General features: G+C 41.7%; 1 protein-coding gene across 2 annotated transcripts in view; it reads right to left on the bottom strand.

Annotated features, from left to right (window-relative positions):
* slit2 (slit homolog 2 (Drosophila)) overlaps positions 1 to 23711 on the bottom strand; it is a 420226-nt gene that overhangs the window by 85280 nt on the left and 311235 nt on the right. The window contains exons 14-19 of one of the 2 annotated variants that reach the window (XM_078215445.1): positions 20639 to 20802; positions 20276 to 20299; positions 14093 to 14243; positions 10456 to 10530; positions 5116 to 5259; positions 1961 to 2104 (exon numbers count right to left, since the gene is read on the bottom strand). In XM_078215445.1, coding sequence (XP_078071571.1) covers positions 1961 to 2104; positions 5116 to 5259; positions 10456 to 10530; positions 14093 to 14243; positions 20276 to 20299; positions 20639 to 20802 — 702 coding nt within the window. The remainder of the gene's footprint in view (positions 1 to 1960; positions 2105 to 5115; positions 5260 to 10455; positions 10531 to 14092; positions 14244 to 20275; positions 20300 to 20638; positions 20803 to 23711) is intronic. The other variant, XM_078215451.1, reaches the window with a different exon arrangement.

The following is a 23711-nucleotide window of genomic DNA, read 5'->3' as shown; positions in this document are numbered from 1 at the left end:
TTTCTGTCATTCAGTGGACTCATGACTGACATTTGATCTAACTCCATATACCTGCTTTTGTCCCATATCCCTTAATGCCTTTGGTTAACAAAATATTAGCAATTTCAGATTTTAAATTAATAATTTATCTAGTGTCAGTTGCTATTTGTTCCAAGCTTTTACCACCCACTTTGTGCAGGAGAGTTTCCTAACTTCCCTCTTCAAGGAACTCTAAAGAAGAGTCATTAGGACTCAAAATGTTAATCCTGTTTCTCTCGCCACAAATGCTGCCAGACATGCTGAGTATTTCCAGCATTGTCTGTTATTATTTCACTCCTGAAAGGTTGAATCAAATTTTTAGACTATGCCCTCTTGTCCTGAACTTACCAATGGGCAGAAGTAGTTTCTCTTTACCTATCTGATCTGTTCCCCCGAAGCTTCAATTAAATCACCCCTTACCCATCTAAATTTCAGAGAATACAGTCCACATTGTGCAATCTCATCTTGTAATTTAATGCTTTAAATCCAGATATCATTCTGGTAAATTTACACTGCACTCGCATTCACGATAATATATACTTCCTAAAGTGTGGTGCCCAGAACTGCTCAAGTACTCTCAATGCGGTCTAACCATGGCTTTGCACAGTTGCAACATAACTTTAACCACCTTCTATTCCAATTCTCTCGGTATAAAGAGCAGCATTTCATGAATTATTTTCTGTAACCTGTCCATGATGCTTTATAGAATCATAGAGCTTTAAAGCACAGAAAGAGGCCTTTGGCCCATTTTGTCTGTGACCGCCATCAAGCATGTATCTATTACAATACCATTTTCCAGCACTTGATATATAGACAATGGCATTTCAAGTGCTCATCTAAATACTTCTTTATTATTAATATTCGTGGGCTCTCATGTCTCTTTTAACTTCTACTGTTTCTCACTTTTCACCATTTTTGTTCTTTAGGAAGTATCCTGTTCTAACCTTTTAGTTTTTAGGAATGAGTTTGAATATTATCAACTCAACATCTAATGGGTGCAGGCTCATACAACTCAAAACTGCTCCTCAGAAGCTGCTGCAATAATTGGAAACAGTTGAGGGGAAATCTTTTTCTGTGATTGGGGTGAAGGTGCATTGTATAGCAGCAGGCAGCATGCTATATACCTGAATAAGGTGCTCAGTGCTGGTGCTAATTGCCCGACATGGAAAATTGCTTCATTCACTCATCTTAATTAAGACAAAAACCAAAACACTTTGGCATGAGAAAAGCTTAGAGACTTTTGAAGGAAAAGATTTGAAGGAAAAGATTTGAGCTGAGCATTGTGCTGATCATTATGCAATCGTGGAATCACACAGGAACAGCGGCCAAGGTGAACTTTGCCGGGATGAATGTTCTTTATAGTCCCAAACTTTTATTGCGCTTCTCTGACATGTTTTGAGTTTGAAAGAAACCATCCAATCCAGAACACAATGCATTATTGGTTGCAGCTCACTTAGCTGTAATTCAAATTGTCAATGAGCTTTTAGCACGTGGTCAAACTGTGCTGAACTAATAAATAGGTAATTCAATCCGAAGATGAAAAGGGGAAGCTGCAGCAACTTACTCTCAGATTGGATCTAGACTTTACAAAGGCCATTTCATTAACATGCCAATTTCAGACTCCCATCACTTACTTGCACAAACAAATAGGTTTCCCTTTGGAGCTGACAGCTGCACTGATTATACTGATTACATGTCACTTTCAAAAAATGAATTTCCTACTGAAAGTCCCATTGCCCTCGATAACCAATCAACCCTCAGCCAGAAAATCTATAGACATGAATAAACATAAAGAATGCTTGTATTCTTGTGTAAAATTAGATGACAGGTTAAAATGCTTTGGCTTACATGCAAAAAACACAAGCCATCAATACTAAAAATGAAATCCCAGTTTACTGAACTGTCCATCCGTAGGCTCCTCATATATCTCTTAACAACTTACAGCGTGGACAGAGAATGGAGAGTGTCAAAAGCTCCTGGAGAAATGGTAGTTATCTGATTGTCGTAGAGTGAGAGCAGACGAACAGAACTCAGGCCTGTGAATGTGTTATTGCTGACGCAACTAATCTTATTGCTCCTCAGCATCCTACGGGATAGAAAACAGAATTATTACAACATGGTCAGAGGTAGGTTTATGAGATGGGCCATCCATAATCCATCCCGTTGATACACAGAGACAAACTCGTCTAAAACTGTAATTCTTCACAGTCAGAAAGTAAATACTGTTTAAAGAAAAGCACTGCTTTAAGATTTGACAATTTAAAATTGGTTACAAAATGTTTAAGGGTACTTGGAAATAGAGGGAGGAGCCTCCATCACCCTAATTATACTGATGACACTGTACTAAGATAAATTGCCACATAGACTGAAAGCACTTTACTTTTGATGGAAATGAATAGACCACAGGATCTTATAAACATCAGAAACATTCAGGAGCAGCTGAGTGTGCTAGATTATAAGAGCAAAGTAACTTCATGGCATTATCTGTGGAATAAAAAAAACAGCTTGTGCTTTGGAATTAACTCATATCCTAAAGCAATTATGGCCCATTTGAGGCGGAAACACACTTTTATACTTAAAAAAAACAAGTGATGCTTCAATATGGCAACTGCGTTTCTTAATGCTGATCCCTTCCTATTCTGCAGATGTAATAATAATTCAAACAGTCAGCTCACACTGAGAAAGTCTGGCCCTTCATCAGCATGTAGGTCCCAAAGCTTTTTATACATACTCTGACCTTTAGCTTGCTATCTCTGGGCTCAACCAGAGGTATCTTTCTGGCTGGAAGGATAACAGATTAATGGCCATGACATTTGTAAATCCAGTATTCATTTTTACAGATTAGATATTTTGAAAAACTCATCCTCTGGTACAGCAGAAGCAAAAATCGTTCAGCAAACTATCCATGGCTATCCATGCCTTCATGTCATATGGCATAACTTTGCTCAGTCCTGATGAGAGAAGAATTCTTAAACTGATCGTTTCGCCCCCAGTTTTCTCTATTCTTCTCCTGAAAATACAGATTGTCATCCCTCCAATGATAACTGTTTACAAAAACTAAGACATCTACCACCAAGAAAGACAAGGGCATCAGGTGCATGGGGACTCCATTGCCTCCAAATTCCTCTCTAGGTCACATACCACACTGACTTGGAGGTGTATTGCAATCCTTCACTGGCTTAGGCTCTTGTGGGAAAATCTAGGACCAGGTGTCATATTCTCAGAGTAAGGGGTCACCCTTACAGAGATGAGGAGGAATTTCTTCTTTCAGAAGGTAGTGAATCTGTGGAATTCTTTACCACAGAGGGTTGTAGAGGTTGGGTCATTAAGAATGTTCAAGGCTGAGATAGACAAGATTTTTAATCAGTAAGGGAATCAAGGCTAAGGTGATAAGGCGAGAAAGTGGAGTTGAGGATTATCATATCAGATCAGTCATGATTTCATTGCATGGCGGAGCAGGCTCGATGGACCAAATGGCCTATTTCTGCTCCTATATCTTATGGGCTTATAGTTTTATAGGAAGTCAGCCCCTGCCTTTTCTATTGAATCCATTTCCACCACCTGTTGTTGTCTCCCTTCCTGGCATCACCATACCACTCCATTTGTCTCTCTATTAGGGCTCTGTTGATGATCCATGATGTAGGCCCCAGTGCTGTACTGCCAACTAGAGAGCAACCACTGATTGGTGGCAGCTCGCGGGTATGGAATATTCACGTCCACACTAGGTGGTTATGGTGATTTAATGTCCCCAGTGGAGCTGCAAGCCTCATAGACAGGGTTCCTGCTACCAATTAGGCACTTTATCCTGTTGGGATTCCTGGAGATGGGGTTGGCAGAGGTGCCACCAGTTTTGACTTTGGAGGTCGGGACCCCCACCGCTCATGTTAATTTCTGCTCAATTATGTGAATCCTGTCAAAAATGCACCACTCAAAAATCCATCTGATCTCACTGGGATGAAAATTATACATAGCTCTTCTCTCCCCTCTCACAATAAAAATGTCAGCAGTCAGTTTTTTTGCAAAACAACATAAAAATTTGCAAAGAATTGGTTCCTTTAGAAAGAGAGAACTTGCATTTATACAGTCTCTCACCATGTCCCCAGGATTACAATAACTTGGTTATTTTTGAAGTGCTGTTATGCAGGCAACTATCTCTGCACACAGCAAGGTACCTTAAATAGTAAAGGATAGACCAATTAATCTGTATTGATGAAGTAAGCAATGTTAGCTGGAACATTAGGCACAGTCTCCACTTCCATTTGGGTCTTTTTCACCAACCTAAACAACCACACAAGGTTCCAAGTTTAATAATATCTCGAAGTGCAGCTTTCCCTCATAACTGCACTGAAATATGAGCATGGCTGAGCTTAAACGCTCAACTTTATGATTCAGAAGTAATGGTGCAACCAAGTGATCCAGGATTATACCAATAAATACTCCCCATCATTAACTGATTTGACATAAAACACTTACATTTGCAGAGTACCACACACCGTGCATTTAAGTAATCTAGCTTCTATAATCCTAATGGTTTTAAGGTGACACATTCTCCTGGGTAATGTAAGCATAAGACAGAATGCAGAAAAGCACTTTCCCATTGGAACGTCAAATGAGCCTACTGTCATAAGTAGCATGCTGCTGTGATTAAAACATGTTTTAACCTTGTGTGTTCTTCTCGTAAAATCTGAACAGAAATGTAATAGTGCATTTAATACCTGCAGCGTCATGTCTGTGAGGCCTATCTCCACTTGATTTAGTGTTCGGGTAACTTATACCAGTGTACTTAAGGTAAAAATAAAAGGTCAGTGTGCTTTGAATATATTGATCAAAAATTAGAAATGCTGATTTCTTGATTAAATGTAAACATGTCCAACTCTTTTCTCCAGATTGAATGCTGCATCTCAGTCTGTGTGTGCATAATCTAAACCCATGGGAAAAAAACTGAACAAAGCATCCGAGGGGATAATGACATTATCTATAATGAGGTCGTTTTCATTGAGTCAATAGACTAAGAAAAACTCGGGAGGCAGTTGTTGCAAGCTAGCTGTCGTCCAGTTGTGCAAAATGGAAAATTAACAGCAAAATTGTTTCACTTACAGTGTTTTAAGACTATCCAGGCCTTTGAACATTTTGCGGTGCACAATTTCCAGGCGGTTACCCGTCAGCAGGACTTCATTTACACCAGTAGCTCCCTCGAATACGCCCTCCTCAATATCTGTAATCTTATTATTGCTCAAATTTCTAAAAGACAAAGCATGGAAGGAATTCAGAAACTTACAGGCTTAATTGAAAATATTCACCTGAGCTGGGCTCAGATGTCAGGTTTCATCAAGTGAGCATTGCCTTATATGGATATAGGAAACAAATATTGAACAGAAGGCATTTTCCTCAGTTAGTAATCTGATGGAGGTGTCAAAGGTCAGGCCAATTAAATTCTATCAATACAATCAGACAGCAGAGCAAATCCTATCTCTCCCCAATAAACGTGAGGGAGGTATTTACGCCCTCCGACAGAACACAATTCTGGGATGCTTGTGACATAAATGATTAGAATTTGGAGCAGAATCTACATCTTGCTCCCTTTAGGTTGAATGTAAAATTGTGCTAAGGGCAGTGCTTCTGCCGGCTGCCGCAAATCACAGGAATCCTAGAAATCAGATGTACTCCTAAGGGGCCCATTGGAATCTATATCAACTGAGAGTGGTCATAGGTTCTATTCCAGGCCTGACATAGGCTGCAAAGTTAAGACTGAATGCAATAGGATTGACTGCTATCGGAGCAAGGACTTGGAACAAAAGAACCAGTGAGCTTAGCCAACCTACCCCTTTGGCCTGAGCAACCTCATCCATGCCCTCTCAGGGTGCCAGGCTGCTGCTCTGTGATTACTCTATCTCCACTGGGAAAGGGTCACTGCTGCATATCCACCCCTACTACTTAAATGACTCTATTCTTTGGATTTGGATGAGGACATGCCCAGATTAAAAACAGTAAGCAGAATTTCCACCTCATGACATTCCTGCTAGCAAAATAGGAATTGGGTTTTTTATTTTTACACTTTGGCATTCAAACCAAAATGTCCTCAATGCTGTGTGATACTGACCCAATGTGCTGTAGGCAAGGTTTTGATTTCACACATCATCTGAAAACAGTTCTGTATTATTCATTCTCAGGGTGTGGGTATCGCTGGCAAGACAGAATTTATTGCCCATCCCTAGCTGCTCTTGAGAAAGTGGTAGTTGGAGTTCTTCTTGAACTGCTACATTTTCTGATTGTCCTGTCCACTTAATTGTAACAAGATGCAAGCTCTTATTGATTAATAAATGAAAAATTAGTGCCTTCCGAAAGTGATACCAAGCTATATGGACCAGGAATATTTCAGTCTTAATGTTGGATTTTTGCAAAAGTACAGTAATGGCATCGATATTTACTGGGAGGCAGAGAGAGAGTGTGATGGGGGAAGGGAGGAACATGGAAATCCTACAGACATGGAGGTTCCAAATGAAGAGTAAGATTTCATTTTTTTTCCCCAGTTCCCAAACAGCCAAATTGGTAGGCTGGCTGCCTGGTGAGAAAGCAGGAGGCTGCAGTCAGGGACACTTGGGGACAATCCCTGTCAATCAGGAGTGTGAGGGGGTAAGACCGCACATTGTACATTTTTCTAAATTATATATAGATAAGTCATTGCTGTTCATAAATTTTCAAAAACTGACCAAAGACCTTTAAAATGACTGAAACTGTGTCTGTCTGTGACCCCTGAACAAAAGAAGCCACTTTGCATTTTTAGGAAAATCCACACCTCATTATCTCTGAGGAAACACTAGCGGTCCCTGTGGACTGTATAACCCAACTTTAAAAAGAGTTATACATAGGCCATCTGTATTTAATAATCCAGGCTGGCCTGGATACTAAGACATAGGCACCACAACATTCTTTTCAACTCCTAATGGCTGAGATGATTAACAGTTGGTGGGAATCCAAACGATGGATACACATCCTTTGTCAAAGATGATGGAGAGGTGGGAGTCATGTGAGATGGGCCTCTGGCATGTGCAACAAGTAATACTGTCTTGCTGAACTGTTCAGTCTGCTGTTTAATATTTGACTAGCAGGCCACACTGAAGGAGCTCTGGCCCAAGTTGGACACCGAGCCCCAGCTACCTTGTCTCTGATGGGAGTTCTGTGCCATTGCCTATCAGACCGATTCATCTCTGTATGCCTATCTCATTGTATGAAGTCAACACCATTATAAAAGTGAATTATACAGCATTGGTTTTCAACCCATTGACCTCAGTGAAGGAATACCTCATTTGAATTTGATTCTGGACTCTGGAATACACATGAACCAATATTTATTTTCTCTGTGGTCTCTGTACTATAAATCCTTATTTTCCCTGTCTTTTTCTTTAATATCTGAATGCGGAGGTGACATTGCGACCTTCCTCCCATGTTTTGACTGTGTGCAACTGAACTAACCCTTTGAGTTCATTCTACCTCGAGTTTGCTGTGCGATTGTTAATAGAAAATTCGATCATACCAAAACTGGGAAATACTCCACTGCTGATAAACAAGGAAAGAAATCAAAACACCTTCCTGTTCACAGCTGGGTGATGAAAGAAGACATCAGTGCTGTTTAAATTTAAATAAGAGTGATAAGGACTCAGGATTGGAATGTGGGGCAATGGAGGAATGGAGCAAGCATGGGGCAATGGAACTGCTTGGAGATTAAAGAGCTCAGTAACTGGAGGGGGAGGTTAGGGCTAAGGATCAGAATTCAGCAGGAGGCTCGAATTTGGGGCTTGTTGGAGGAATGACACCAATTGCAGTGTTGAGGCGAGGCTATGCTTTGCAAAAGGTTTCCTTGAGTGATTGGATATGGAAATATTACATCAGCACTATCAACCTATGAAAATCAGCTGTTGAATGAAGGCAGAGTTGGGCATGGTCGTGCTGTCCATACAGTCAACCATCCATTGATGCTCCATTTCGGCTCATGGATAAAGAAGGCCCACTTGTTGTCTGTGGAATCCCACAGAGGTATTAACTATTACTTTCAGAAAGAAAGTACTTGCATTTATGTAACACTTTTCTTAACCACAAGATGTCTGAGGCGTAGTCACTGTTGTAGGAAATATGGCAGCAATCTGTGCAAAGCATACTGCCACAAACAGCAATGAAATAACTGACCAGATAATCTGTTTTAGTTATGCTGTTTAAGTGATATATGCTAGAATGGTTACCGCACAGGCCTGTCGAGCCTGCGCCAGCTCTCTGCAGCAGGAATTTAGCTCGTCCCATTCAGTGCTTCCTCTCAGCTGCATGGGTGCACAGCTGCACAACAATCGAGAATGTACAGTGCAGAGTACCCACAGGTCCAGCACAAATGGCTGAGCAGCAATCTTAAAGGAACAGCTAATCTCCTGACACTAGGGTCAATTTAGCATGGCCAATCAACCTAACCCGCACATCTTTGGACTGTGGGACGAAACTGGAGCACCCGGAGGAAACCCATGCAGGCACGTGGAGAATGTGCAAACTCGACACAGACAGTGACCCGAAGCTAGAATTGAACCTGGGTCCCTGGTGCTGTGAGGCAACAGTGCTAACCACTGTGCCACCATGCCACATTGATTCTACCTGAATTTATTATGGTTTTCTAAATGCCCTGTTACTACCTTCTTAATTGGATTCAAGCTTTTTTCCAATGAAAGATGTTAGGTTAACTAGCCTACTGCACTCTGTCTCTCTTCTTTCTTGGATAAAGGTTATATATACATTGGTGGTTTTTCAATCCATCGGGACTTTTCCAGAATTTAGGGAATTTTTGAAGATGATAACCATTTCTGCAGCCACTTCATTCGAGACCCTGGGATGCAGGGTGCTTGTCAGTCTTTGGTCCCATTAATTTTTCTAGTACTTTCTCTGACAATAGTGATTATTTTCAGTTCCTCTCTCCCTTTTTCCCTTATTTTTCTACTATTCTTGAGATGCTTTTTTTCCCTCATTTCCTTGTGCAGATAGATAGAAAATACTTGTTCAGAGCTTCTGTCATCTCCTTTTTTTCCATTAATTCCCAAGTCTCATCCTCTAAGACACCAATGCGGACATTAGCTATGCTTTTCTCTTGTAGAATATAGTTGTAGAATATTTTACTGTCTGTTTTTATATTTCTTGCTAGTTTTCTCTCATACTCCAACATCTCCCTCTATGATTGTTTTACTCATCCTTTGCTATTTTCTAACATTTTCCCAAATGTTCTGGCCTACTACTAATCTTCAGAGCATTGTTCGTATTTTCTTCCAACTTGATATTCTTAACTTGTTTACTTAGCCATGGATGGTGTATCCTTCTCATAGAATCTTTCTTTCTCAATGGAATATACTCATGTTGAGAGTTATGAAAATCTCCTTAAGTGTCTTTTACCTTCACCTGAACAGGCAGGTGAGGCTTCTGTTTAAAGTTTCCTCCAAAAGAATTCAGTGCTCCCTCAGCACTGTACTGTCAGCCTTCATTTCTCAATTTAAGCCCTCGTGTGGGACTTGAACCCAAAACGTTATGATTCAGAAGCAAGAGTGCGACCAACTGAGCTAGGGCTAACACACAAGCTGATAAGGAAGGCCGGGAGCCAGTACATCCAGCACATCATCTAAAATGTACCCCTTCAGGTGGATTCCTGCCAGACAATACGGTCAGACTGTAGCAGAGTGATAGTCAACTCCCAATATCTTCATATTAATCTATTTCTGGAAACTCTTGGTTAAATGGGCACTTCCTCTGTATTGATTTACTGTTATACTCTGCTGAATTGCATCACAATAACATTCAAAGTTAATTACCACTACTGGTCTGGTTCCGGTGCTTTCAAATATGACAATAAAATGCAAATGTTCCACTTGTTGAACTGCCCTATTTTTAATGCCTGATCAGGAAGTGAACCAACACTTTCAGGTCCTAATGCCATCCTAGTTAAACCTCCTAAACGTGGCTACCGGTACTTAAAGAGTAGTTAATGGCAATCAAGTACGTGAAGTAGTCCTTTGTTCTCTGTCAGTAAATGTGCCAATGATTTGAAAAATCAGAGATCTGCGTTATATATACTTAAAGGAGACAGTAAGCAAGTACTGCCAGGGAAGTTGCAGGAGATTGTGGATCGTGCTTTCGGCTTGCAGGAGCTGGCATTCCCTGCTGTTCCAGCATAAGAGGTCAGCTGGCTGAATGTGAAGTGGGAGATGCCAGTGCTCGAATCAAGAAAAGTTGCTTTTGGCAGTAGCTTAGCACACAGGAGCAACCTGCCAACTCCAATCTGCCTCACTAACCATGCTAACAGCACATTACAGGTCACTTGTGTAACTGTCTTAAATAATGTCTTTCACAAAACAGAGCCCACAGAGGTGGAAGCTGCATTTGGGAAAATTGCCCTAAGGTTCAAGTTCAACTCACATTTTGCGGAGCTGTGGGAGTTTCTTGAAGATGCCAGTGGCTTCCAATACTGTAAATTCATTGTTGTTAAGGCGCCTAAAATGTTCAAGTGGAAAATAAATCAATTAGCAAAATTTCATCGCAAGAATGTTTTTAACCTAAACTTTTCACACATCAAACCCGTGCGTTTTTTCCCCAGGTGAACCTGATGATTCTTTTGAGGTAGCTTTTGTCAATTTAAAGTTGAAGAATTTACTTCCAAATGTTCGCAATTGAAGTTGGGAGTGATCTTTTTTCCCCCTGAGTTCACAGCTTTATACTAATATTTAACCAGATAAGGATCTGAATACTGTGTCACCTTCATTTTCAAACTGAAACATGACACCATCCTTCAGGAGCACGAAGGTGACCTGAAGAGAATGTGCAACTGAGTAAACCTTTACTTAGGACAATGGAATTGATTTGCCCCACTACTAATTATGTATGTGGGGATGAAACGCACCACTATGACTATGGACCATGCGGCAGTGGTTACAGAACCTTGACTCGGGAGTGAAAGTCTTGGTTGAGTAACCTTTATCCTTGAACAAAGATTAAACAAAACAGAAATGCTAGAATTCAAACCTCCCTCACTGCAATGTTCTCCCTCTCCTCCTAAAGGTGCTGACCTATGCTGAAGTTCATCAGGCCACAGTCTCATGCCATTCTGAAAGCGTGCACTTAGCATGAGTACTGGTCAACTATTTGGCAGGGTGGCAATACCGATGATTCTTCCCTCACTCAATTTCTACAAAAGTGCATTTTCCAGCAGGACTCATTGGAACGCAATCAGGATGGGAAACCCAGGCTGAGAATTTAACTTCCTATATCACACTGAGGGCAACTGGGGTGTGTTATTCCTGTCGGTTTATACTGATTGCGTTATTCCTGTGGGTTTATACTGGGTGTGTTATCCCTGTGCGTGTAAAATCTAACTGATGATCTAGCTGAGACTGACTAACCTCTATTTCATAGCTCTGATCCATGTGTGGCAATGTCTTACCAAATGACAATTGCAGGCTCATAATGTCAAAACAATTAAAATTAGGCCATTCAATTTAATTTTGCAAAAGGGAATTACTGCTTTAGCAACAGAAGAGCTCCTGTGTCTAGGATATATGAGATGGGCTGTGTGTTACAGTTCAGCAAATCCAGCACAGACATTTGCATCACAGAAATAGGGTTTGGGGTTCAGCAGAACTGATTCACAACTGTCAAAATTTTCAATCTGCAGTTCACATGAGCTATAGGTCTTTATCCTCCTATCCTTGTGGTTATAAATTGGGTGCAATGTTCCCCTGTGAATTAGACAGTGTGTGTGCATCATCCCTTGTGATTGATATATTGGGCACGGTATTGCGTTGGGTTATAAATTGGACAAGCTCTTGCTGTGCTCGATAATTGGGATGTTCCCCTCTGAATTATACACTGGATGTGTTATCCGATTTAAGTTATAAAATTTGCATCCTATCTCTCTGGCTTATACATTGGGTGTGTTATCCCTGTGGTTTTACACTGGGTGTGTTATTCCTGTGGGTTTACACTGGGTGCATTATCCCTGTGGGTTTACACTGAGTGTGTTATCCCTGTGGGTTTACACTGGGTGTGTTATCCCTGTGGGTTTACACTGGGTGTGTTATCCCTGTGGGTTTACACTGAGTGTGTTATCCCTGTGGGTTTACACTGGGTGTGTTATCCCTGTGGGTTTACACTGGGTGTGTTATCCCTGTGGGTTTACACTGAGTGTGTTATCCCTGTGGGTTTACACTGGGTGTGTTATCCCTGTGGGTTTACACTGGGTGTGTTATTCCTGTGGGTTTACACTGGGTGTGTTATCCCTGTGAGTTTACACTGGGTGTGTTATTCCTGTGGGTTTACACTGGGTGTGTTATCCCTGTGAGTTTACACTGGGTGTGTTATCCCTGTGAGTTTACACTAGGTGTGTTATCCCTGTGGGTTTACACTGGGTGTGTTATCCCTGTGGGTTTGCACTGGGTGCGTTCTCCCTGTGAGTTTACACTGGGTGTGTTATCCCTGTGGGTTTACACTGGGTGTGTTATCCCTGTGGGTTTGCACTGGGTGCGTTCTCCCTGTGAGTTTACACTGGGTGTGTTATCCCTGTGGGTTTACACTGGGTGTGTTATTCCTGTGGGTTTACACTGGGTGCGTTATCCCTGTGGGTTTACACTGGGTGTGTTATTCCTGTGGGTTTACACTGGGTGCGTTATCCCTGTGGGTTTACACTGGGTGTGTTCTCCCTGTGGGTTCGCACTGGGTGTGTTATCCCTGTGAGTTTACACTAGGTGTGTTATCCCTGTGGGTTTACACTGGGTGTGTTATCCCTGTGGGTTTGCACTGGGTGCGTTCTCCCTGTGAGTTTACACTGGGTGTGTTATTCCTGTGGGTTTACACTGGGTGCGTTATCCCTGTGGGTTTACACTGGGTGTGTTCTCCCTGTGGGTTTACACTGGGTGTATTATCCCTGTGGGTTTACACTGGGTGTGTTATCCCTGTGGGTTTACACTGAGTGTGTTATCCCTGTGGGTTTCCACTGAGTGCGTTATCCCTGTGGGTTTACACTGGGTGCTTTATCCCTGTGGGTTTACACTGGGTGCGTTATCCCTGTGGGTTTACACTGGGTGTGTTATTCCTGTGGGTTTACACTGGGTGCGTTATCCCTGTGGGTTTACACTGGGTGTGTTATCCCTGTGGGTTTACACTGGGTGTGTTATCCCTGTGGGTTTACACTGGGTGTGTTATTCCTGTGGGTTTACACTGGGTGTGTTATCCCTGGGGTTTACACTGAGTGTGTTATCCCTGGGGTTTGCACTGAGTGTGTTATCCCTGTGGGTTTTATACTGGGTGTGCTGTCCCTGTGGGTTTACACTGAGTGCGTTATCCCTGTGGGTTACACTGGGTGCATTATCCCTGTGGGTTTACACTGGGTGTGTTATCCCTTTGGGTTTATACTGAGTGTTTTATCCTGTGGTTTTACATTCAGTGTGTTATCCCTATGGGTTTACACTGGGTGTGTTATCCCTGTGGGTTTACACTGAGTGCTTTATCCCTGTGGGTTTACACTGGGTGTGTTAGCCACTGAGACCCACAGCTTGAAGAATACAGCTGCGAGCACCAAACTTAACAGTGACCTCCATATTATTTAATGTCTCTCAAATACCCAGACACAAAACAAACTTTATTCAGTATTAATGAGTTGGCATCTCAGACGCATGGCATCAATGGAGTACAATCATTTATGGGTAACAAAGTCACTCTGTAACGCAATATTTGAAAATCAAACCCTGTTTCAAACAATTTGGCCACTGGTGTCTAATTTCTATCTGATCTGCAGGCCAGAGCCAACACTGGCACAGTTATTAACACTTGCCAACAGACATCCAAGTGACTTTTTCCCCTTTCCTTTTTTCTAATGTTCATGTGCAACCAACAACCCTTCTTCCATGAGTGTACCTTCTTTCTTCCAGCTCAAGAGACATGGGCCTACTGCCTGAAGCTATTTTCTAAATGTATTCTACAGTTCTTTGTTTCGCTGCCAAAGTGTAGATGAGAAAGACTAAGTCTGTGTGTGTGCAGTAGTGGGCTTGCTGTGCCAACTTACAACTCTGCAGTGTACTGAGGGATGTGATCAGGAATTTTCGTAAGCCTTTGATTGGAGCAGTCCACAGTGGTTCCCTCGCATCGACACTTTTCAGGGCAAGCAAGGTCCAGGAAGCAGTCTCCACTGAGTTTGGATCTGTAATCCTCTGTGCCTGCAGATTATTTGAGTCAAAATATGCAGATTACTCAAGTCGGCAAACAGAAAAGCAGGCATTTTAACAGGAGAAGTAAAACTATGCAAAGAGACTCAATTAACTCGCAAGAAAAAAAAGGGTCGATTTTTAAGACCATACAGAAAGCAAAATTTCAAGAAATTATAATTACTATACCTAGATCTTGAACTAGATCACAGTAAAGGTAAGATCCAAAAGAGTACAGGTAACATTTACAAGCTGACCTTTTAATGCAGGCTCCTTCTGTTGCAATTTCTACTACAAAGCTAACTGCCTTCTCACACTCCTGTAGCTAGCTCATAATGTTGCTAAGCTTTATCTAATTCAATTTAGTGCTCCCACCTGAGCCATTTGTTTGAAATAGTGAGTGGATTCAAAAAGACTGAACACTTCCAGGCCAATTGGAACACATCTGCTACAGTCATTACATTTGTTCTTTCACCTGCTTTTTCCTACATCAATCTTTGCCTGTCTTTTTATCCACTTTTCTTTATGAGAAAATTCAATCAGCCATGGCCTCAATACAAATGTCATGAGATTGGTTTCTAGCTCTGAAAGCCTCTGTCTGCAGAACTACCAACCTGAGCCTTGTTGGTCTTTAATCAGAGAATAAGGATATACTGCCTCTCTCTAAGATAGTTCTATTGTCTCTCACTTGGCATGCTGTAGAAGGCATACGTGACGCTCCATGGTGCTTGACAGAACCATGTTTTATTCGTACCTTGCAACCACATGGTTAGATCAAGCACAACGGAAAATCCCGCTCAGTTTCAGAACCGCATCAGCTAGGCCAGGTAAAGGTGTGAGGGAAGATAGTAGAGGAAAGGCGGCAAAGCATTCTACTGGAAGAGGTAGAGAATGTAGTAGTGGGGAGCTGGGATACAACAGCATTAGTATAAACAAGGGTAACATTGCTTTCACAAACAGTTAATGTACAACAGAACGACTACTGTGAATGATATGCTGAACACAAGCAATACACACACCTACATGAAAGAATAGCTCTTTCTCAATTGGATATTCCTCAAATTCAGTATCTGACGTCACTAGCCAACTATGCATTACTAAAAACCTGATATGTTGGTACACATGAAGGAATGGAGAAGGTGGGGGAGGCGGGGGGGATTTGGGATTGAACGCTGGATGGCTTCTTACGGGCTGCCAACAGGTTGAGTGTGAGGCATCAAATGTATCAGGGTAAAGGAAAATAATTGTCGTGGTGGTGTGGTTTGGGAGGGGTGGGAGAGAAGGGTAGAGTGTGTTGGACCAGATCTGAAGGAGGGAGCAAGTGAAGGTGGGCAGAGGTTAAGTATCAGGTAGCACGCAAATTTGTACTTACAGCCAAAATGGTGAATTCCTGCAAAAAGTAAAGAAGCACAGAAGGAAAAGAGAGACAGCGATTGCATTTATATTCAGGAAAGCAAAGAAAGCAGCCAATCCACTCGTGCTAAGACTGCAGAGCATTAGCTTTTAATTAGGTTAAATAAACTAAGTTGTTTATGGGATAATCTCAACTATCAGATTGTACCCAAGTAGCGTACAATGCTTCGGAGATTCAGCCAGACAACAAACCTAACTCCCCAGGAAGAATTACCCAGTGTCATTGTACTAAACCCCCTTTTAATTATTCAATCAATAAGCTGAACACATTGAACTATGGGCTTGGTTTTGTCTTCTTGATAGGATTGGTTCTCCAACCCACAGGTTGGAGAACCAATGGGAAACCTGTGGGGAGGGTGGAGCATGACCGAATTTAAGTGTCAGTTCTTCACTGGCAGTTAGGATCTTGGTGATGGATGAGCAGCCCACTGAGAGCTGCCAATCAATTAGAGGCAGGCAGCTTTCCATAGCCCACCAACACCACTGGGAGTGGTGGCTGCTGTTGTTAATGCACCCACCAGAGAGGTCGAGGATCACTGAGGGACCCAGACCACAGATGAGCGAGGGTAGGTTGGAGGTCACGGGGAGGGGATCCTGGCGAAGAGGGTGTGGATTCATGGGCAGGGAGTCAGTGGATACTCCCCTTCCCAACGATGGGTCCTTCGATTGTGGTATAAAGGCCTTTGGAAGAGGGACTCCCTGGGAGGCCGCTGGCAACCCAACAGGGGGGTTTGCTGGGTGATCTTCAGGAGGTGAATACTAATAAAGGCGAATCACTGAGCCACCATAAAATCTTGGCGGAATGAGAGATAATGGTCTTTAAGTGGCTTGCTAATGAGCTTAACTAGCCAGTAGTCTAGATAAGGCCAGTAGTCTAGTAGAGTTTAGATAATGATGGGAAATATAAGGGATTTTGTGTAAAATATTTGAATTTACCCAAGGCTATAATGTGTGCCTACAGCATGTAATTATTCCATGTAATTTACTGGACACAGATATTTAACAAATACTGTCCATTTAGAATCCATTCCTTACACCTCAATAATAATGAATTTAATGAAAGCAGTTCCTGTTCTGAGTCTCAGCTATTGCATGAGGATTTATTATTCAGCAGTTGCTGTTTGGACTGGTTGAAACACGTATATGGGCTTCAAGATAGCAAATGAGCCTACTTGCACGACACTACATTCAAACATACATATCACAGTTTATCAATTGACATATAGGTTAGGAGGGGAAACAGCTGAAAGATTCAATGAAAGTGTGTTTGGGAACAATCTAACCTTCATTAATTATAGCAACAAAAAACGCAGCTACACAGTTGCCAAAGGTATGAAAATGTGATGAAGGGTGATTCTACAATCCAGCACTCTGAGCGGGAAGCCTGGTTCACAGGTAACCTTTCTGAGGAAGTGGTAAGCAGACAGTCTGCAATTTCCCAAGACAACATTCCTCTCAAGTGCTGCTCGTCACTTGGAGTATCAGACCTCAGAATCTACCCCACTTTCTGCTCAGTGTATCTACGCTTCCGCAACAATGGTTGAAAATTGAAGAGTTAAATCCCCTCTAATGCCTGATACAGCAAACTTTATGGATACTGTCCCAGTGGGGATGCTGTATGACCTTCACTTGCCATGCTGCTGCTTGCCCATGTGAAATACTCAGCATCAGCCATGGCTCAGCTGGTAGAAATCTCACCTCTGAGTCCAAAGATTGAGTTGAGGCTCGCACTTAATGGAGATTGACACCCCAGTGCAGTACTGAGGGTGTGTTGCACTGTCAGAGGTGCCGTCTTTCAGATGAGGTGTGGAAGACGAGGAAGAGAAGGGGAGTTATCCCCGGTGTCCTGGTCAATATTATCCCTCAACCAACATTCAGAAAAAACAGATTATATGGACTTTATCTCACTGGTGTTTGTGGGAACGAACTACTGTGTGCAAATTCCTACAATCCAACAGTAACTATACGTTAGTAAAAGTACTTCATTGCCTGAAAAGTGCTTTGGGATGCCCTGAGGTTGTTACAGGTGCTATATAAATGCAAAATGTATTCCTTTTGTTGCAACACCATGGGAGAATTGTCAATATATCAGCAGATGTTTCGTTGTCAGATAACCTCCTGAAGAAATTTCACATCAAGATCACATATATGAATAGTTAAACTGATTGTAGCAATTGTCCATATGACTGTGGAAAGGAGCTGTCATGAAGCAGGCTGAGAATTTCTTCTACACACCTTATGGATGACAGATTTTGATGAATAATGAAAGTACACCTTTGGAAAATGAAAAGGCAAAGTGCTACTGAAGCATTTTCCACCACTCTCAGAAAGTAAACTTTGAAATCCCAGCAAACTGCCCAGCTAAAATGAAATTAATACCCAAGAAGGAACTCTCTAATAAAAAGGAGCCTGAACTTAGATGAAAAATCCTTCTCCAAAGGGGTTAAAAATATATTGTGATTCCTCACTTTAAAAGGGCTTAGAAAGAGATCTAACAACGGAGCTTCTGTCAATTCAACATCCCCCACACTTGTATAGCACTGTTAATGTAGTAGAATGCCCCAAGACACTTCAGAGGTGTAATGAAAAAGGGATGGTGAGCCAAAAAGGAGAGAGATTTAAAAAAAGGTGAGTGAAAACTTGGTCAAAAATGCATTTTAAGAGGGTTTTTAAAGCATGATTTAAAGAAAGAAGGAAAGATTTCCAGACCATGAATCTAAGCCCATGAATGAATGGCCTCAGTGAGAGGGATGAGCTGGGTGGTGGGGTGAGCGTAGGGCATTAGGGGGTGGTGGCAGAGAATGGGTGCAGGAGCTGCACTAGAGACTAGAGTCAGATGAATGGAGAGGTCAGGCTGTGGCACTTTGAAAGGATTCACATGAAACTATGAAAATTTTAAAATTGAGATGTTGGGGTATTGGAAGCTAATGTAGACCAGTGAGAACAGTGAGGGGTGAGGAGGGAAGCACATATCAGCATTTTTTGCCAGAATTCTACCGCCCCGTGTGTTACAGAATCGGGGTGGGTGAGGGGCGGTCAACGGAAATGTCTGTTGACCTCGGGCGGGAATTTTCGGTCTCACTCGAGTGAGACCATAAAACCCCGCCCTTAGAGTCTAGAGATGTCAAAGACATCGATGGAGGTTTCAGCAGCTATTGGGCTGAGTTAGTGATAAAGGTAAGTGGTGTTACTGAACTAGGAGTAGACTGTTTTGTAAGGAGGCTGGATAGAAGCTCAGATCAGGGCTGGGATTCTCCAATCTCGTTTGCCGCTGGAATTCTCTGGTCCTGCTGCTGTGAATGGAGAGTTGGCTGAGCGCCAAATTCTCTTTCACAAAATACTGCCGATGCTGGAATCTGAAATAAAAACAGAAAATGTTGGAAAATCTCAGCAGGTCTGACAGCATCTTTGGGAAGAGAATAGAGCCTCTATTCTCTCCCCACAGATGCTGTCAGACCTGCTGAGATTTTCCAGCATTTTCTGGTTTTTCTTCAAATTCTCCTTCTCGCCGGCAACAGTGGCGTATGACATAGGAGAATTCCAGCCCAGGTTCCAACATTCAATATTGAATAACCATTGTGAAGACCAAAGCCTTCAACCACCACCTCGCACCCCATCTTTTACATCACCATTGGCAACTTTTTTCCCTCAACCATCCCGGTACCATATTCAGGAAAGTTTCCTCAAACCCTTATTCCTCTCCACACTGCTCTTATCCTTCAAGATCATGCTTAATATCTATCTCCATGGCCAAGCTTTAATCACCCTTCCTGACATCTCCTTCGCCTCTCTGTTGACTGCACCACTGTGTGAAATGCCTTGGGCAGTTTATCTACACTTGGAGCACTATACAAATGCAAGATATTGCCACTGTTCCAAACCAGTTCCCCTCGCAGGCACCTTCAAGATTCTGACAAAACCAAGTATTTTGGGAGCAGATAATTCACACAGCTTCTCAAGCAACAAATGTCGCATGGTTTTGTAGCTACCCAAAGTATTTTCCTACCTTTGGGACAGAGCCTTAATTTTATTCATCTCAGCATTTAGTGGATTAGTTTATGATTAGAGCACACAAGGTTATTTTCTTCTGGTATAAGTGATAGTGATAGTTTCCAAAGTGCCAGATGAAATAAACCTCACTTCCTTCACCAAGCGAACTGCAACAGTGGAGGTCGGATGATGTTGCGATCAGTATTTCTCACCTAGCTTTAGGTGTTTGCTCTATTCCCTTTCCAGGTAATACGAACAAAAAGTTGAAGCAATAATGTATGAAATGCAGCAACAAATGTTTAACTCCACTAGAACTGGAATTAATCATGTGCTATTACCCTCAATAAATGGTGACCTTAGACCAGAAGTGAGAGTAAAACCGAAGAACAATAAAAAGAACTCTGATGCATGGCAACTGCATAGCTGACACAAGGAAACATGGGCTTAATGATTCAGCTACTTGGAATAAAAGGTTTCATGCAAAGCTCTTTAGTAGGGGCAGATTCAACTACTGGAAGAGGAGGAAGAGGACTACATCGCTGTCTATTGTGAGATTCACCCGGATCACTACAGCATGCATCACTCCACTAGATCCTAAGGGAAATCCACAGCTGGTCAGTTCCACTGCAAGACAAACCTACCTGGAATGAAATATTGTTCTTTCGCTATAAACATAAAAAAAGAGAGAGAGAGAGAAAAGACAGAAGAGATGCACCTGAATGTTAGCAGCTGAAGGAAAAAGAAACAGTTTATTTCATATTAAATCCACAGGTTGCAACTTGTCAACAGTAAAAAAATGGCAAAGCAAACAGCACAAGACTGACGTGCTGCAGTTATCACCAAGTCAGAAATAAGAGTTAAAAGCTTCCAAGAGCTTCAATAATTCACAGCACAACAGATTAATTTTCAGAATCCATAAGAAAGTAGCTCCCAGCCAAGAGAGTGTAATTAATATTACTATATATATATATAAATAAACAGCAAAATTCCAATAATCCAATTACCTGAGCAGCGGAACTTCTTGCTCTTGATCTGTCCGATCCTCTTGTTTGCAAGCCGACGAGGACTAGTGCAGCGGGCGCCGCTGGTTTCAATGGGGTTTGCATGGAGATAATCCGCAAGCCATTTCAGATGGCAATCACAAATAAATGGGTTCTGAGCCAAATGCCTTTTATGAAGATTAACAAAAAAAAGAAAAAAATCAAACAAAAAAAGTATTGACTCTGTCAGAAGAATATCCAGAAGCGCAAAGAGCTCTTCAAAGGAAGAGGTAGAGTAGCTAATGGTTCCAATTGTTAGTTGCAGCTGTAATGCATTTACTGGGACCCTGATACATTAAGAATTTACAATGTGTGACTTAGCATTCAATACAGTGACCGCTAGCCCTGCATCAAATTCAAAACTGCTTATTACCTGAGTGGATGAGATATGGTAGAGCTGCAATGCTTCCTACTGAATTATTTAAAGCAGACTGGAGCTGTGAAGGCGTACATTGCTTTCATTACCAGAGATGTAACAGCTGCATTATTTATGTATAACTTGTATTATTAACTATGGAAATAATTTTTGAAAATAGAAATTATGAGCAACACTATGAAGCAAGTGGTTACCTGGGGAAGGGGTAGTTTAAAATTATGAAGCGAAGAAAACACAAACAATGGCTATTGGGGTTTCTGTGGCTAGTAAAATAGATAGGCTTTTCTGCAGTTGCATTGCAGGATCCAGATTGCCTCCTTTGTGCTAGGGGAAAGGACATCAAAATGTGGGTGCAAAAGGTTCTGGAAAGACAGGATGATCAGCGAAAAGTTCCAGTTCAAGTAGGAACTATTGGCATAGGGAATGGCAAGATGGAGATTTGCAAAGAGAGCTTAGGGGGTTAGGGGATGTTTTAACAGGCAGTATGTTAAATATAGTAATAAAATGATTAAAGCATGTACTAGGTCAGATTAAAACATCAAGACATAACAGGTGGTGTAAAAGGGAGGGTTGAACATTTCTGAGACTTTGATGTCAAATCTCATGCAGAGGCAAGCTGTACAAATGGGACAAGCGTCACCTAAACTATATGCTCAGAGAGGTTAAATGGAGAACTCGGGGATGGTCTAAGCCAGTGACTCTCCCAAAAGAGCACCTTACCCAGCCTCCCCCACCCTGTACATTTACCATAGCCAATCTAATCCACCTAACCTACATATCTTGGATACTAAGGGGCAATTTAGCATGGCCAATCCACCTAACTTGTACATCTTTGGACTGAAATGTAGTGAAATGTTGATGTTCCAAATATTGAAATAACAGATTCAACAACCACAATAACAACACAACTTAAACAAAGTGTGCCAAAGGGCTGAACAAGAACAATACCAATAAGAAACAGTGAGCCATATAAGGATTTATTGTCGAATTGTTACAGTGCAGGAGGCCATTCAGCCCATTGTGTCTACACTGGATCTCTGAATGAGCAATTCCCTTCGTGCCATTCTCCTGCTTTCTCCCTGTAACCCTGCACATTTTCCTTTCCAGATAACAATCCAATTCCTTTTTGCATGCCTTGATTGAACCTGCCTCCACCACACTCTCAGGCAGTGTATTTCAAGTTTGAACCACTCATTGCATGAAAAAGTACTGTCATATCACTTTTGCATTTTTGTAAATTATGTCAAATCTGTGCTCTCTCGTTCTTGATCCTTTCACGAATAGGAACAGCTTCTCCCTGTCGACTCTGTCTCGATCCCTTATGATTGTCATTACCTCTATCAGAAATTACCTCAGGATTCTTGTCTCTAAGGAAAACAGTTCCAACTTTGCCAATCTGCCTTCTTAACTGAAGTTCCTCATCCCTGGAACCATTCTCATGAATCTTTTCTGCACTCTCTCCAATGCCTTCACATTATTCCTAAGGTGTGGTGTTACTAATCACAATATTTTAGCTGAGGCTGAACTAGTGCCTGATACAATTATAACGTAACATAATTGATTTTGTACACAATGCTCCTATCAATAAAGCTTAGGCTATGGTATACTTTATTAACTGCTCTCTTGACATGTCCTGGCATCCTCAATGATTAATGCAAATATACACCCAGGTTCCTCTGCTCCTACATCCCCATCAGAATTGTACCCTTTATGTTATATTGTCTCTCCATGGTTTTCACATTTTGCTGCTTTGAACTTCATCTGCACACTCTCAGGCAGTGTATTTCAAGTTTGAACCACTCATTGCGTGAAAAAGTACTGTCATATCACTTTTGCATGCCTGCCCATTGCACTCACTTGTCTATGTCCTTTTGAAGTCCTACACTATCCTCCTCACAATTCACAATCTTACAAGTTTCATATCACCCGCAATTTCACATAGCCCTCAATCGTGGCCTGTACCCCAAGATCTAGATCATCAATATATCAGGAAAATCAAGGGTCGCAACACCTGGGGAACTTCACTACAAACCATCCTCCAGACCAAAAAACATCCATTGATAACTACTCTCCGCTTCCTGTCACTCAGCCATTTGATAACCATATTGCTGCTGTCTCTTTCATTCCAAGTTTCATTCTAATTTTATTCACAAGCCTATTTGAAGCGCTGTATCAAATGCATTTTGGAAGTCCATGTACACCACATCAACAGCATTGCCTCAATCAACCCTCTCTAATACCTCTGCAAAAAATGATTTTCCCTTAAGAAATCCATTCTGCCTATCCTTAATTAATCTACATTTGTCCATGTACCTATTAATTTTGCCCTGAATTACTGTTTTTAGAAGTTTCCCCACCTCCAACAGTAAACTGACTGGCCTGGTAGTCATTGGGCTTATCTTTACACCTTTTTTTTGAACAAGGGTGTAATATTTGCAATTCCTCAGCCCTCTAGCATCACCCATGAAGCTATGGAAGACTGAAGTATGATGGCCAGTGCCTTCATAATTTCCACTCTCACTTCCCTCAGTATTCTTGGATGCGTCTCATCCGGTCTTGATGCCTTACCAGCTTTAAGTACAGACAGACAGGAGAAAAATAGTTCACAAGACCAAGGCAATTGAAAGCATGCCACCAATGTTCAAATGATTAAAATTCCCA

Source organism: Mustelus asterias, chromosome 1, assembly GCF_964213995.1.
Source record: "Mustelus asterias chromosome 1, sMusAst1.hap1.1, whole genome shotgun sequence".
NCBI classification, from domain to species: Eukaryota; Metazoa; Chordata; class Chondrichthyes; order Carcharhiniformes; family Triakidae; genus Mustelus; species Mustelus asterias.
The sequence above is the reverse complement of the archived record's forward strand: the minus strand, read 5'-3'. Positions and strand labels throughout refer to the sequence as shown.